Source organism: Castor canadensis, chromosome 5 (genome assembly GCF_047511655.1).
Source record: "Castor canadensis chromosome 5, mCasCan1.hap1v2, whole genome shotgun sequence".
In the NCBI taxonomy this organism is placed as follows: Eukaryota; Metazoa; Chordata; class Mammalia; order Rodentia; family Castoridae; genus Castor; species Castor canadensis.
Window position 1 is genome coordinate 745,515 of NC_133390.1, and position 17,084 is coordinate 762,598.

General features: G+C 41.9%; 2 protein-coding genes across 11 annotated transcripts in view; one reads left to right on the forward strand and one right to left on the reverse strand.

The window, feature by feature from the left end:
• Pcbp3 (poly(rC) binding protein 3) overlaps nucleotides 1-17,084 on the reverse strand; it is a 243,203-nt gene that overhangs the window by 77,539 nt on the left and 148,580 nt on the right. The window lies entirely within an intron of this gene.
• Nucleotides 5,830-9,418, forward strand: LOC109695886 (phosphatidylinositol-3-phosphatase SAC1). Of its 2 annotated transcripts, XM_020178660.2 has the most exons (2): nucleotides 5,863-6,149; nucleotides 6,278-9,418. In XM_020178660.2, the coding sequence occupies exons 1-2, from the start codon at nucleotides 6,000-6,002 to the stop codon at nucleotides 7,706-7,708; spliced, it is 1,581 nt and encodes a 526-aa protein (XP_020034249.1). In that variant the 5' UTR covers nucleotides 5,863-5,999; the 3' UTR covers nucleotides 7,709-9,418. The 2 variants fall into 2 exon arrangements, with proteins under 2 accessions (XP_020034248.1, XP_020034249.1); XM_020178659.2 differs by having other exon boundaries at nucleotides 5,830-9,418.

Here is a 17,084-nt window from a genome sequence, read left to right on the forward strand (position 1 = left end):
ACTGCAGCTGTACTGATCGTGGATAGATGTTTTTTCTTGTTATTACTCCCTATACTATTAACATGGCATTTACATTGTATTAAGTATTATAAATCATCTAAAGATGATTTAAAGTAAATGGAAGGGGGCTGGCAGAGGGGCTCAAATGGTAGAGCTCCTGCCTACCAAGTGTGAGGCCCTGAGGTCAAACCCCAGTGCCACCAGAAAAAAAAAAAAGTGAGTGGAAGGAAGTATGGAGGTTATATGCAGATACTACACCCCTTTATACAAGGAACATGTGCAAATTTTGGAGGTCCATGGGGGGACCTGATATCAATTTCCAACAAAGACTGAGGGGTAAATATATAGAGGTAACCAAGAGAACAAAAACACAAACCTTCCTAATTTCTAAAAGGGTTAAAATAAAAAGAAATCCAAGATGACAAACTACAGTTTAAAAAATTATATATGGTAAATAAAACACAATACACACCTGAAGCAGGAATGAGTTTTGATTGAACATATCAGTTATATCAACACATGAATGGGCTTTACCATCTATTAAAATTTCTGACTGGGTCAAAACCAGCTGTGCTCTGTACACACAGACTGCTGATGACTCACAAAGGCCCAACACTGAGGAGTGGAGCAGGCAGAAGGACATTAGGCTGAGGATCAGGATAAAGCAAGCTGCAATCTGGACACCAGGCAGGGCATGGCTTTGCCCTGGCAATGAATCAGAATAGTTGACACTGTGAAGCTGTGTGCACTGTGAGCTTGAGAGCCAGGTGACTCAGAGCTGGCTTCAACAAGCAGAAACCATAGTTGCTGGAAAAAGACTGGGAAAAAGTGCCAGCAAGCGGCAGCACATTGCTGTCAGCCCAGGCAAGCCATGGGGTCAGAAGAACACAAACACCAGAGCATCAACAGCACAGGGTAGACACCAAGGGCAGCACACCATAGTGAAAAGACCTTCTAAAACACACTTGAAAAGTCCACTAAAAACCCAGCCTATTTTAGGGTACAGTAAATTACAAGAAATAGAAATGGCATGGCAGTTTGATCACAATGTGGTGAAACCAGAAAATAAAGAACTTTAACCAAATGACATCCATTTGCAATTTATGTCATTTAGGAACATCTAAGTCACTAAGTTGGCAAGGAACACCCTGACAGAACCTAGAAAGTGGTATGATCCACAGACACATTCCTGCAGTGACCCACCTCCTCAAACTTCACCAATCAGGGAGATGAGGGTGCTATTCCATTGGCACTGGGAAAGCTCACAGTCAGGACAGGAGTAGAGGATACAAGAAGTGAGGTGCACAGCTCCATTGCTCATCTCTGCCTGCTGCTGTGGGGCCTACTAGGAACAATAGCAGTCTGTGCTAATGTTGGCTGAACAGGCCACCATAGCAGATCAGTCTCAAAAGATGGGCACGAAGCATGTCAGGTTTCCCCCTGGCATATTCACATGGAATGACATGCTCACACACACGTGCCTACATATGAAGAAGCAGCTCACTGTTAGGCTTTTAGTGAATGTGTGGGCTGCACTACAAGGCATGAGACAGACAATAAGGACATAGAGTGCTGCCAGCTGCCCTTGGTGGGATTTCCTTCATGTGTGCTGCCTCTCAGGTGTCAGGGTAGCTACCATATCTTAACAAGGGATCATCTGGCCAGAGATGCCTTTGTTAACTAAGACTGGTTAGAAAACACAAAAGGCATGAGAAAGCTGAACTGTGGGCTCCTCTACCTGGGGGGTGGGATTGGGTTGGGGGGTCATCCCAGGAACCTCTCCCCTCTCTTCAGGGAGAAAGTCCAAGCTGATGCCAAGAACCTCTGGGGTCCCCAGTTAAGAGGAAGAATTCATAAAGAGAAGCCTCTGTGCAACACACAATTTTGTTTGACCTTACCTTAAAGCCCAAACAACAAAAACCAGCCTTCATCTTATGAGTATGTCTGGAGAAGAAAGAACACAGCCATGGCCCACGTACTGTAGTGTACTGCTTTTGTAGCATAAGATCTGGAGCTGCCCTGGTCCCCTGTGTGAGAGAGGAGGTCACCCTCCCTTACAGGCTTGCAGAAGAGGATGGTGAGATCATGTGTGAGATAATGCCAACACAATGACAAAGCTCACTTGGGAATAGGGGGGCCCAGACTGATTATGAGCTCTTTACTTTTGCGTGTGAAGTTTTGCATCCATGCTGAATTCTCTCTCGGTACACATCCAGCAGTAAAGGTGGAGCCATGTGAAGAGTTTTGAAGAGCAGGTACACCATCCCTTCCCCAACCATCCACACTGCACAAAGTTTCTAGGTCTGGAATGTGCTTTATCAGAGCTTCTAATGAGGCATCAGTGGTCAGCACAATCAAGTTACAAGGCTTCCCTGAAATGGAGTTCCCCCAAAATGACCAAGCATTTCCTCCATCTCAAATGGACAGGCCAGCCCCACTAAAACACCCAGACAATGGGTGGTGGTAGGGGGCTGTGATTTTAGAATCCCCAGGAAAGTGGACCTGAGGAACCTGGGGAGTGTGTGTGTGTGTGTGTGTGTGTGTGTGTGTGTGTGTGTGCTCGCGTTCGCACGAGTGCAGGGGGTGGGGAGACACACATTCGTCAGGAGGAGCAGCAATTTCACTGCAGAAAGCATCTGTGGTATAGAGGACACATGGCATGAGAAGGGGACCTGGGAGAACAGCAGAGACACTCAACTCATCTCAATTATTGTTCATATAAGAATAGCTCTAAAAGTAATAAAGATGTAGAAAATACAAACAACACAAAAAATATGACAGTGCTTATTAACCTCTACACTTGACAACTAGAAGTTACACATTAGCTTAAAACTCAGACAATAAAGTAAAAACTGAGTTTTTTAGCTCATAATGTAAGTTTCCATAAATTTTGAAGACATGGATCAACAGACTATGCTTTCTACTAACTAGACAATTAAATTACACATCATTAGCAAAAGACAACTTTATAGTTCTCTTGTTACATTTTTAAAATGCTTCTATAAGAAATGGATGGGAAGAACATAATGAAGTTAGAAAACAGACCTAAACAATAAAATTCCTGCATGCCAAGATTGGCAGCAAGCAGTTACAATGTTACAGGAAAGTTTATAGGTTTAAAAGTCTTTATTAAGAATAAATAAAGGCAGAAAAATAGTGAGTCAAGAATCCAATGTGAAACATTAGAAAAAGAATAGAAAGTGCCTACAAAAAGTAGAAGGTAAAAATAAAAAAGATCAGAAGCTAAATAAAGGAAAAAAAGAGTCAGTGGAGAAGATCAATAAGTAAAAAAGTTGATTCTTGAAGTTAAAGTCTAAGTAATGTACAACCCTCTGATAACACTAATCAAGGAAAACCATGGAGCTGGCCAAGGACAAAGAGGAAGACAGAGCTTCTGGCTCTCCCTTTCTTCTGCTGGCTTATTATTATGCATGGAGCAAACATAAGAAGTCCTCAAAGGTGGAGACCAAAGGTAGTCTGTCTAGCTAACAACCTAAAAATGACAAAGAAGACAGACAGAAAAGTTAAAGTCCCAAGAAAAGCCTGCTCTCTGTAAGGAAAGGACTAGAAATGGGAAACCTTATAAGTAACCTTTTTCACAAAACTTACCTACTCCATGCAAAGGTGACAGGACAAGCCAAGTCCTACCAGGTGAGGCTGATGGAGAACACAGCCTCCACTCCCACCCATAGTCTCCCACCAGCAGTGTTGGTGGGGGTGAAAGAGGGCTGGACTTCCACCCCAGCTTGCTGCTGACAGGTGTCCCTTCTGCCTGCTAGTAGCAGAAGCCACTAAGACATTCAAGTAGAACCAGAACCTCAGCACATGACCAAAATGTCCAAGATACAAACAAAAGTCACTTGTCGTACAAAAAACTAGGAACATCTCGACATGAAAGAAAAAAAAAAAGCCAACAAAGGCTGACACTGAGATGATAGAGATGTTACCATTCTGTGACAAGGATGTTAAAGCAGCCATCATAAACATGCTTCAATGAACATTTATGAAAATGCTTACACAAATTTCTTTTAAAAAGCCTCAGAAAATAAGGAGATACAAGAAGAAACAACAAACTACTAAAAATGAACAAACATGAACTAGATAATTGCAACATCCCTGTAACAATTAAACAAGTTGAATCTGTAATAAGAAGCTCCCCAAAGAGAAATCTATAGGCCCAGAAGGTTTCACGGGAAAATTCTACTAAACATTTGAACAACAAACACCAAATCCAGATAACCATACAGAAAATACAACCAAGGAGAACACTTGCCAACTCACTTTTTTTTTAAATTTTTATTTTATTCATATGTGCATACAATGTTTGGGTCATTTCTACCCCCCCACCCCCTCCCTTACCCCCCCCATCCCCTCCCTCTCCCCCCGACCCCCTTGGTACCTGGCAGAAACTATTGTGCCCTTATCTCTAATTTTGTTGAAGAGAGAGTATAAGCAATAATAGGAAGGAACAAGGGTTTTTGCTAGTTGAGATAAGGATAGCTATACAGGGAGCTGACTCGCATGGATTTCCTGTGTGTGTGTGTTACCTTCTAAGTTAATTCTTCTTGAACTAACCTTTTCTCTAGTTCCTGGTCCCCTTCTCCTATTGGCCTCAGTTGCCCCAAAGTATCTGCTTTAGTTTCTCTGCGTTGAGGGCAACAAATGCTATCTAGTTTCTTAGGTGTCTTACCTATCCTCATACCTTCCTTGTGTGCTCTCGCCTCATCATGTGCTCAAAGTCCAATCCCCTTGTTGTGTTTGCCCTTGATCTAATGTCCACATATGAGGGAGAACATACGATTTTTGGTCTTTTGGGCCAGGCTAACCTCACTCAGATTGATGTTCTCCAATTCCATCCATTTACCAGCGAATGATAACATTTCGTTCTTCTTCATGGCTGCATAAAATTCCATTGTGTATAAATACCACACTTTCTTAATCCATTCGTCAGTGCTGGGGCATCTTGGCTGTTTCCATAACTTGGCTATTGTAAATAGTGCCGCAATAAACATGGGTGTGCAGGTGCCTCTGGAGTAACCTGTGTCACATTCTTTTGGGTATATCCCCAAGAGTGGGATTGCTGTATCATAAGGTAGATCAATGTTTAGCTTTTTAAGTAGCCTCCAAATTTTTTTTCCAGCCAACTCACTTTTTAAGGATACTATTACCCTGATACTAAAACCAGAGATAAGGATAGTGTGGAGGGAGAAAACTTCACATAATCTCTCATGGAGATGGATGCAAATAAGTTAACAAAACAAATAAATAGCAAGAGGAGCCCAGCAATGCACAAAAGATGTATAAACCATGAGTAAGCAGGACTCAATTAGGCTGACACCATATTAAAAAATCAATCAATATAATCCACATACTAACAAGCTAAAGAGTAAACATGTGTGATCATACTGATTGGCACATGAAAAGTATCTGACAAAAATGTAACACTGATTCATGATAAAAGAAAAACCCAGCAATTTAAGAATAGAAGGAACTGCCTCAACTTGATGAAGAACACCAGTCTTTGTTAGTTCTGTTGCTATAACAATATAAGACTGAATGAATGACTTACAGAAGCCAAAAATTTACTTCTCACAGCTTTAGAGACAGGAAGTGCAAGGTCATTAGGCTCTGGCATAGCCTCTCTCAGGCTGCAGATGGCCATCTTCCCCTTGTGTCCTCATAGGGAGAGGTCCCTTTGTAAGGGAGCACACTCTTGACCTCATCACCCAAAGCCACCACCTCTGATACCAAGGAGAAAGGAATAATGTGAACTGGGCATTTTATGAAGTCAAATTACCCTTCTACTATAAATTCCACAGATAAGGGGGTGGGACGAGGCCGGGCCTCTGTGGCTGCAGTGTCTGGGTTACCGGTGGTTCCGTAGCCGAAGTGGCGGCGCGGGGCGAAGCGGGAAGAGGGAAGAGGAAGGAGGTGGTGGTGCAGGATGGCGGCGACGGCCTACGAGCGGCTGAAGCTGCATATTACACCTGAAAAATTTTATGTGGAAGCTTGTGATGATGGAGCAGATGATGTACTTACCATTGACCGTGTATCCACAGAGGTTACACTCGCAGTCAAGAAAGATGTTCCTCCTTCAGCTGTCACAAGACCAATATTTGGTATATTGGGTACAATCCATCTGGTGGCAGGTAATTATCTTATTGTCATTACCAAAAAGACGAAAATAGGTGAATTTTTCAATCATGTAATCTGGAAAGCAACTGATTTTGATGTCCTTTCTTATAAGAAGACAATGTTGCACTTGACTGATATTCAGTTACAGGATAATAAAACTTTCCTAGCAATGCTAAACCATGTCTTGAGTATGGATGGATTCTACTTTTCAACAACGTATGATTTGACGCATACTTTGCAGCGGTTGTCCAACACAAGTCCAGAATTTCAGGAAATGAGTCTCTTGGAAAGGGCAGATCAGCGGTTTGTATGGAATGGGCATCTTCTCAGAGAACTGTCTGCTCAGCCAGAGGTCCATCGGTTTGCTCTTCCAGTGTTACATGGCTTTATTACTATGCACTCATGTTCTGTTAATGGGAAATACTTCGATTGGATTCTTATCTCCAGGAGGAGCTGTTTCAGAGCTGGCGTGCGCTATTATGTAAGAGGAATTGATTCTGAAGGCCATGCTGCTAACTTTGTAGAAACAGAGCAAATTGTGCACTACAGTGGGAGCAGGGCTTCGTTTGTACAGACTCGAGGATCAATACCTGTTTTTTGGTCCCAAAGACCAAATCTCAAGTACAAACCACTGCCACAGATCAATAAAGTAGCAAATCATATGGATGGTTTCCAAAGGCATTTTGATTCACAAGTAATTATTTATGGAAAACAAGTCATAATCAATCTGGTAAACCAGAAGGGCTCAGAGAAGCCACTTGAACAGGCATTTGCAACAATGGTGTCTTCCTTGGGAAGTGGAATGATCAGGTACATTGCCTTTGACTTCCATAAAGAATGTAGAAATATGAGATGGGATCGACTAAGTATTTTATTGGACCAGGTAGCAGAAATGCAAGATGAACTAAGTTATTTTCTAGTAGACTCTTCTGGCAAAGTGGTGACAAACCAGGAAGGTGTCTTCCGCAGTAATTGTATGGATTGTCTAGATAGGACCAACGTGATCCAGAGTTTGTTAGCTCGACGTTCACTTCAGGCCCAGCTTCAGAGACTAGGAGTTTTGCATGTGGGACAGAAGCTTGAAGAACAAGATGAATTTGAGAAGATTTACAAAAATGCCTGGGCTGACAATGCAAATGCTTGTGCCAAACAATATGCAGGAACTGGTGCCTTGAAGACTGACTTTACCAGAACTGGAAAGAGAACTCAGTTGGGACTAATAATGGATGGCTTGAACTCACTAATACGGTATTACAAGAACAACTTTTCTGATGGATTTAGACAAGATTCCATAGACTTATTTCTCGGGAACTATTCAGTGGATGAATTAGAGTCACATAGTCCTTTAAGTGTTCCAAGGGACTGGAAATTCCTGGCTTTGCCTATTATCATGGTTGTTGCCTTTTCAATGTGCATTATCTGTTTGCTTATGGCTGGTGACACTTGGACAGAAACACTGGCCTATGTGCTCTTCTGGGGAGTAGCAAGCATTGGAACATTTTTTATTATTCTTTACAATGGGAAAGATTTTGTTGATGCTCCTAGATTGGTCCAAAAAGAAAAGATAGACTGAATTTGTGTTTGTGGAAAGCGGCTTGGCTTGGAAGATTCCATGATGCAGAACTGGAGTCTTTACTGACCTGCTTTCCACATCAGCCCGGGTCTTTTTAGCCTTTATCACAAAGCACCTCATGTGCTCTGTGCTGGGTGGAGTCTTAGAATTGATCTGATATTACTGCCTTGATGATCTCTTTACTATTGAGATGGTTGTATTTATAATTTGCAGCTCTACTATAATTGAAATGTAACCTGAATTCAGCTCACAGAACAAAAGGATATGTTCACTGTCAAGCTAATCAGCTATTAACAGATAATTAATATATTTTAAAAGTTCAGCCTCTTTCATTATTTAAAATAGTAAAATTATTTTTCTGGCTCTGTTTCATTATTGTCATTGTAGCAGTCACTGTTAGCAAGCATACTTTTCCACACATCTTGGGACTTTTCTTAAAAATTTAGTGATAAGCTAACTCTACAATGTTTATAAAATGTAAGTCTCCTACAGACATCAAGTAGTTTGAAGAGATGGTCTGTGACTTCATGGGAGGGAAGAGGAGAATGGGGTCTGGGCTTCTTTCAAGTTTCTGGTGGCTGCCTCTTGACCTCAGTCAACTTGAACTGCTGCGGTGCGCCAGTAGTTTAAGTGTGATGAAAGAGTTCAGGTATACTTTATCTTTTTTAAAAAGGTGTAAATGAAATCAAAGAATGTAAAGTCTGTCTCTTATGCTAAAGGTCCAAAGCCTTCTCTTTTTAAGGACTGCTCCATTGTGGAAATGCTGTGGGCTGGCCAGCTGCTTCCTTTTGGTTTCTTTGGGGACTACTCTTTGGGTCATACAGCACTCTGAGAGGATTTATGCTAAATTTGATACTTCACTTGGGACAACAGCTGCTTTTTCATGCATGGTACTATTGCTTTTCACTCTGTCGAGGTTTTTGTTGGCTACCAATAAGTGTGTCTGAAATTTAATGCTTCCAGGTAGTTATAGTTCTCCAAATCAAGGACCAACTTCAACTTTATGTGCAAAAACAAACCTGAAAAATAGTGTTTCACAGGCTGTTCGTAATTTTAACTGTCAGATTGTATATGCAAATTGTAATTATGAGGTTTAGATATTAGAGCAGTATGTAAGGTAGTACAATTACCATTATTTTAAAGTAATTCGGTTAAACACTGCTACAGTATTTCAGTGTTTTGCTTGAAAATATGTACAGTTTTTTTTCCAATGGCAGTACCTTATGTTGTCCTTAAATATTTCAAAAGCGCCTTTATTTTAACATTACCTTTTTTCAACATTATCTTTTATAAATACTAACAAGAGTTGTTGCTTTTAGAAATTCTAAAGGAAATAATAGCTGGGGGTAACCCTGTGTTGTTTAAAATCAGTCATTAAAAACTCACAGTAGGGTAAATTAATAGTGCCGCCTATTCTTAATATATAAATTGGTGTAATTTGTTCCAAAGATGGAATATTGAGACTTAGCTCATGCCTACTGTAATATATTATTCAAATGCTTCTGAGCATTTCATAGTAAGAACTTAATGTCAACAACTACAACAAAGACCAAATCTGAACCGCTAGTGTGGCTGCTTTCAGGGAGAATGGATTAATGATATTGGTATGTTGGGTCGTAAGCTATCAATATTTCAGAACCCTGCAATGATTTTATTTCTTAATTCATGTACTGTAAGTCCATAAGTGAAAATAAAATGTAATATTCTTTTCTAAAAAAAAAAAAAAAAAAAAAATTCCACAGATAAAAAGATATGAACCAATAAGAACACAGGGAACTTTTTTCCATGAGCCCATCCTGAAGAATCTGGTACATAATGGGTCTGGCAAACCAAGAAATAACAGAGATACTTTGTCCTAAGGTATGGCAATAAGGATCAGATGATTGAACTGTAGAACAGAGCTGAATGGAGGAGGGAAGGGAAACAGAACAGTATTAAATGTACTCAAAATATAAAATTAATACAACAAAGGAAATGGGAGAGCAAACAGAAATTAGAATAAGCTTCCTGAAAGCTTCACAGCTACAGAAAACAAACTGATGTGACATGAAAATGGATGCCAAAGAAAAAAGGGTAAGGGGGAAGAGGCTTGTGTGAATTGTTTAGACAGAGGTATAAAGCCAAGAAGTTAAATTACAAACTTTCCTAAAGATCAAAAGAAATATGAACAAAAAAAAAGTAAGTGAAAGAATTCACTTATATACCTATTTGTTTATCTTTTCAAAAAGAAATAATGGAGTGATTTTTTAAAAGTTAAAGGGAAGGGCCTGGAAGGAAAGGGATAAGGGAGGGACTTCTCTGAGTAGATCTCAAAATAAATTTTGACTTTGGAATTGTGTAAATGTTTAAATAATCAAAAACAAGAATTTTTTAAAATCCTTAAATGCTAGAAAAATAAACACCAAGTTGGTGCTATACCTCACAGAGAGAAATCTTGTGAGAATTGACCTCAAATGCAGGAATCTGACTGAACATCTTTGGGATATTTTATGAGGGTAAAAAAAAAGTACAAGAAAAATGTATTATTCTTAACTTAGTCATTTATTGATAATAATGCCACATTTGTCTAAATCTGTTATATATGTGTCCATATGAAAAAGCAAATGAACAAATGTGCTAATAATAAAAGAGAAACTAGCGTAAAACTTAAAAATTAAATAAGAATCATGCAACCTTAAATAAGAATTACAAATTTTTTTTTCTTTTATTATTCATATGTGCATACAAGGCTTGGGTCATTTTTCCCCCCTACCCCCACCCCCTCCCTTACCACCCACTCAGCCCCCTCCCTCTCCCCTCTACCCCCTCAATACCCAGCAGAAACTATTTTGCCCATATTTCTAATTTTGTTGTAGAGAGAGTATAAGCAATAATAGGAAGGAACAAGGGTTTTTGCTGGTTGAGATAAGGATAGCTATACAGGGAGTTGACTCACATTAATTTCCTGTGCGTGTGTGTCACCTTCTAGGTTAATTCTTTTTGATCTCACCTTTTCTCTAGTTCCTGGTCCCCTTTTCCTATTGGCCTCAGTTGCTTTTAAGGTATCTGCTTTAGTTTCTCTGCGTTAAGGGCAACAAATGCTAGCTAATTTTTTAGGTGTCTTACCTATCCTCACCCCTCCCTTGTGTGCTCTCGCTTTTATCTTGTGCTCAAAGTCCAATCGCCTTGTTGTGTTTGCCCTTGATCTAATGTCCACATATGAGGGAGAACATATGATTTTTGGTCTTTTGGGCCAGGCTAACCTTACTCAGATTGATGTTCTCCAATTCCATCCATTTACCAGCGAATGATAACATTTCGTTCTTCTTCATGGCTGCATAAAATTTCATTGTGTATAGATACCACATTTTCTTAATCCATTCGTCAGTGGTGGGGCATCTTGGCTGTTTCCATAACTTGGCTATTGTGAATAGCGCTGCAATAAACATGGGTGTGCAGGTGCCTCTGGAGTAACCTGTGTCACAGTCTTTTGGGTATATCCCCAAGAGTGGTATTGCTGGATCAAATGGTAGATCAATGTCTAGCTTTTTAAGTAGCCTCCAAATTTTTTTCCAGAGTGGTTGTACTAGTTTACATTCCCACCAACAGTGTAAGAGGGTTCCTTTTTCCCCGCATCCTCGCCAACACCTGTTGTTGGTGGTGTTGCTAATGATGGCCATTCTAACAGGGGTGAGGTGGAATCTTAGTGTGGTTTTAATTTGCATTTCCTTTATTGCTAGAGAATGTGAGCATTTTTTCATGTGTTTTTTTGGCCATGTGAATTTCTTCTTTTGAGAAAGTTCTGTTTAGTTCACTTGCCCATTTCTTTATTGGTTCATTAGTTTGGGGAGAATTTAGTTTTTTAAGTTCCCTATATATTCTGGTTATCAGTCCTTTGTCTGATGTGTAGCTGGCAAATATTTTCTCCCACTCTGTGGGTGTTCTCTTCAGTTTGGAGACCATAAGAATTACAAATATTTTTAACTCAAGATTTTTGTTCTTTAAAAACACATTTCTTATTTCTCTACATTATAATTATGAAACAGCAATGACAAGCCCAGGCTATGAGCAATATATACTGCTTCCCAACTGGAACACAACAGGCCTCCTAGAGGAATGACCGGTCCCAGGAGACCTGGGAAGAGAGTACAAGAATGAGGCAAGAACACACATGTGTGACAGAGGCCAAGCAGTCATCAAATAGATACACAAACCAGACAGAGCTATCTGAGTCAAGAGAATAAGAGCTAAACATATGAAATCTGTAAATTAACAATGATGCCTTATAAAGAAAGCAGGGAATAAAACAAAGCATGTCACACAACATGGGAGGCTTCCAGATACCAATTCATTCCTGCAAGAAATAATTACCTGAAAAGAATAAGCATTCACCATGCTGCTCTCATATGAGTCACACTCTAGGAAACCCAATATGGATAAGGCAAAGTTATTCTAAATAAAAGAAACCCACTCAGGAAGAGTTACATGATTAGAAAATCACTGTTGTGCAACCCCTCATAAAATAAAATAACTGTCCCAAAAGCAATCATCAGTGACAGCTGTATATCAGGTAGAGGTGCATGTGACTCCAGAGGTAGGGACCCAGTGGGCACACCCATGGGCTCCTCAACATTAGCATCATTGGGGAGAGGGAATAATCAGACAGCGAACCTCTGGGCATGGAATGATACAGAATACAGTGCTGCCTGTGAAGTCCACCTGCCTTCAAGGAAAAACTGACCTTGAAGGTAGTAAAGCCATAGACCTATGGGTTACAGAAAACACAGGGATAGAAGTCTGTTCTGAATGACAGATACCACAATAAAGCAACCATCGAATCCAAAACAAAGGACATTCCTCAAAACAACTACACTCAAGGGCAATGAGCGGACCTTGTTTAGATCCTGACTGATCACATCAGCATCAAACGCTTGTTTCACAGTCCACTGTCACATGGACACATCTGTGTGATATAACATGATGTTAAGTGAGTATAGCTTGTTCTTCCTCATAGCAGGGTCTGACAGCAAGTGTCCTGGGAGCCAGGCATTGCTTCACTGCTCCTTCTGATTTAGATATAGAAGTCAGCACATCATTTCCACTGGAGGCACAACCTGCCCCACCCTGGCAGGATGAGAGTCAAAGTCATGTACAAGAAGAGCTGTGGGAGGGGAGGTATTGCTGTGGTTTTCCTTGGAAATATAGACCACATGAAATATTATTTACACTAAGTTGGCAAAAATTCAGCAAATGGTGATACATCAGCTGTTGGTGGTATCGTAGCTTATTAGTAACTCTTTCCACCATGGTTTGGATATGGGTGATGTGAGAGATTATGGAACCTATAAGAGGTGGGGCCTTAGGTCACCAGGGGTGTGGACTTGGAAGAGCTTGTGAAACCATGTCTCTCTGGCTTTCTGTTCTTCCTCCTGCACATGCCCCTGCCCACTGCCATCCACCATGAGGTGATACAACCAAGAGGCCCTTGCCAGAGCCTGCAACATGCTGTTTGGATGTTCAGCCTTCAAAACTGTGAGCTATAAAGTTATCCTGCCTCTGCTCTCTTATTATAATAACAAAAAACAAACTAATACACTGCTGGGGAGGAAGGGAGTTTGTACCACCATGTTAGAGAATACTTTGATATTATCCTGAATGTTGGCCTTTCACATGGCTTTGAGGCAGCAATTCCACTTCTGTGTACACACCTGAGAAATCTACATGCCCCCAAAGAAGCACATGAGAATTTCCATGCAAGTCTTGCTTATAAACTAGAGATCCACTGCCAGGAGGACGGATAAAAACACTACATTTGTCCTAGTCTAGGAAAACTAGATAGCAATAAATATGAGACACAGTTCCACTCAGCAACACTGACCAATCTGAACAGTCCAGCATTTGAGTAAAATAGGAGCAAAATTTTGTCCAAGAGGGACTGACACCACTTTCTGACAGTCCTGAAATGAGCAATCACATTTGCAATAAAATAAATCATCTTAAAGAGAAGAAATGAGAAAACAAAGCTCAAGCTTGTGGCAAGGGGCAGGTCCAGGGCAGAGGCAGAATGCCACATCCTGGTGGCAGCAGGGCAGGAACGCTTAGTCTGCAGCAGGCATGGACATTCAGTAGCTGACACTCCCATATGTGTCACATGTGAATTTTCACATACTTAAGAGAAATGGAAAGTGCCATCAACTGCTCCAGCAGAGGAGTGAGCATATGGCATCAGGGATCACGCAGAGCACGGTACTTACAAAGGACTGCAAGGAGACCAGGATGTTGGGGACAGTGGTCACTGAGATAGGAAGCCACCAAGCGGGAAAGTGGTAGATGAGAGGGCAGGGCCTGACTGTGTAGCAGTAAGTGGCTAGGAATGTGTTCTCAAGAGCTGTGACATGCACAGCAAGAATGGTGTGGGGCAGACCATGTGTCCAGCTGTGCTCTTAAATGCCATCCTGATCACTGCATGGGTATAATTTGTCCCAGAAACTGGGAAGTCAGGATGGGAAGTCCAGGTTGGCACTGGATCAGGTGAGCTCAGGATGGGGAGAATCAGGGTTGGCACTGGATCGGGCGAGCCTGGAGAAGAGATGCTGATGATGAGTTCAAAACACCATTGTCTGTCTCTCCTACAAAGAATGGCTAGTAGTGCCCAGAGCAGTGAGTGAGGAGATGGATAGAGCTCAGAGCAAGCTGGACAGTCCCTCTGCAAGGATGAAGGAGGAAACACTACAGGTAACACTGACCTCCTGATTCCTTCCCTATGCCTTTCATTACGTGTGCTCTTAAATGTCTTGCTTAGGTTCTGGAAGATAGGGTAGATTTTTGTTTGGTGAGGTCACTATGCCTGTGACTGAGGGTTCCTCAGATTCCTGTTATCCCCTCCTTTCCTCTGTGGAACTGAGATGAAAAATTGCCAGGAGCCTGAGGGCTGCCATGGACACTGGCCCTCTGCAGCCCTTTCTCCCAGGTGGTGAGACCAAGCTTATCTGCTCTAGGACACCAGGTCAGTCACACAGAGAGTGTCGTCAGCATATGGCCCTCATTGGTGGGTATGCTGGCCTAGCCTCTGACTAAAAACAGTTCAGGAAAAGCACAGAGCCCCCTTTCACTCTCATCTGCCAAAACTGGGGCTCAGGTCATGTACACTAAGAAGGCTGTGGTTCAAGGCTCAGTCTTCTTCACACAGTAGCAACAACATACACATCTCATGAGCACCTGGAGACTTTGAAGCTGGAGCCCCGTGAGCACAGTCTGCCTCCCCATCTCTCAGATGCATGAGGAACTGGCAGAGTTGCTCAGTGAAGGTTGTCTGCATCAGTGTAGGACACAATAGGAGTGTGGAGAACTGACAGTCATAGTGGGGAACAGAGATGGACCAGGACTAGAAACACATACAGCTACTTGGTTTTACCATGGTACTCAAGTGCATGCATGCTGGACTCTTCTAGCCAATTTGGCACAGGCTACTCACCTGCTGCTTAAGCTGTGTAACAGGCCCAAGACTCATGCAGGGTTCCCATGAAGGTCTTTGAGGGGCTGAAGCTTACACCAGCATTATTACAGACCGCACTCTGTAGCCTGATTTGGCTTACCTCTTGGTCCAAGGGAAAAGTGGGATGTTCTCTCTCTCACGGCTCTGCTTTGGCTATTATGTCAGGAAGACATGGGCCTAACTCCATAATTCCTAACTCCTCCCAAGGTCAACATTGGGACCTCTGCCACATGGTGGGGTTGGCAGAAGCCACTGTAGAGCTCACTGGACAGCCACCCCAAACTGCTACCATATTACTTAATATGTTGGCAGGTGGATGCCAAGAGGACATTGGCATGTCTAAGGGCCCTTTGCTTGTCTCCTGGCTGAGCTTCCCTCTCTCTGCTCATGCTCCCTGGGTCACTGTCTGCACACACAGCTTCCAGGATCCTGAGGTCCTGCTGCAGAGCACCAGATCTCAGAATGCCCCTGCTCCTCTACCTCCCCATGCCAGTCCCAGGAGTCACTTCTGGATTTTAAAACTGATCCACATCCAGCAACTCAGCAGAGGGCCACACCAGATAAGCTGCCAGAAATTAAAGTGGAAAAAAGTAGTTTTAAGCTTGGCATGAATGTGGCCACTTGAGATTTTTCTGAATTCTAAGGTACAAGTGTTTTAAGGCCTAGAAAAGTTACCCTCAGCTTGGCACCTCTTTTCTTTTCTATTAAAATGCCCTGGTTTGGATGACAGTATTTCTTCCAGCTTTAAATTCAGTCATAGTAAGTATTTCATAAGAAAGGTCAAAAACTGTTATGAACGTTAAAGAAAAGTGGCACATATTGGAATAATAACCTGATTCACTTTTGGTGGTACTGGAGCTTTGAATTTAGGGCCTTGTGTTTACTAGGCAAATACTCTATCACTCAGCCTGTCTCTCCAGCCTTTTTCTTAAGTTATTTTTCAGATAAGATCTCACACTTTTTGCCCAGGGCTGATTTTTGACTGCAATTCTCCTACCTACCTATCTATGCCTCAGATGTAGCTGGGATTATAGTGCATACCACCATGCCTGGCTTGTTCTTTGAGATAATGTCTGACAAACTCTTTTTGCCTGGGCTGGCCTCAAACTGTAATCCTCCTATTCTCTTGCTTCCTGTGTGGCTGGGATTACAAGTGTGTATCACCATGCCTGGCAAGATGAATCTTAACACAAAGTTAGTATCTTTACTCAAAGCTAACAGCATGGTAGGCGAGGTTGCCTGGCCATAGCCTGGGCCCTTTGCCTCCACCTGCTGGACAGGTACAGTCACTCTGCCCACCAGAAGTACTACTAAGAGGCCTGGAGGAGGCCAGTGCATGAGGTGCTCCACAGGCCTGCCCACATGAGCCCTTGGTGGCTGTTTTTGTTAAGCTCAATTAAGCCAAATTGGCCTTTCTCCTGCTTCCAAACATACCCAGTGGTATGAAGCTAAAGAGAATTCAGAGCTATGCTTCACTTTAGAATATGATGGGCTGTAAGGAGGGAAGTAGGAATCCCCTTAACGCTGGCATTTGGATCAGCACAGTGTTTCAAGCTCATGTAACAAAGAACTCAGGGTAAAAGCCTATGATATTCTTTAGAAAGTCCTGTTACTCCTACAACATTTAGAGGAAGACTTTCACTGACCTCCCCCCCATACTCCATTCATGAATGCCTTAAACTAATTTCTAAACGGGAGTAACTAGACAGTTAAACTTACTCATCATGCCTGATGAACTTGTTAAAACAGAACATGAAAGCAGAGTACTTCCAATGTTCCCCTTGTCTGAGTTTATGAATCCCTGTTTACTATGGGAGAGCCAGGGAGTTGGCCCTTGTGGAGCTAGGCCACCTCGCAGGCCATGGACCAGAGGACATTCCTAAAAGAAAGCTGAGAATGCGG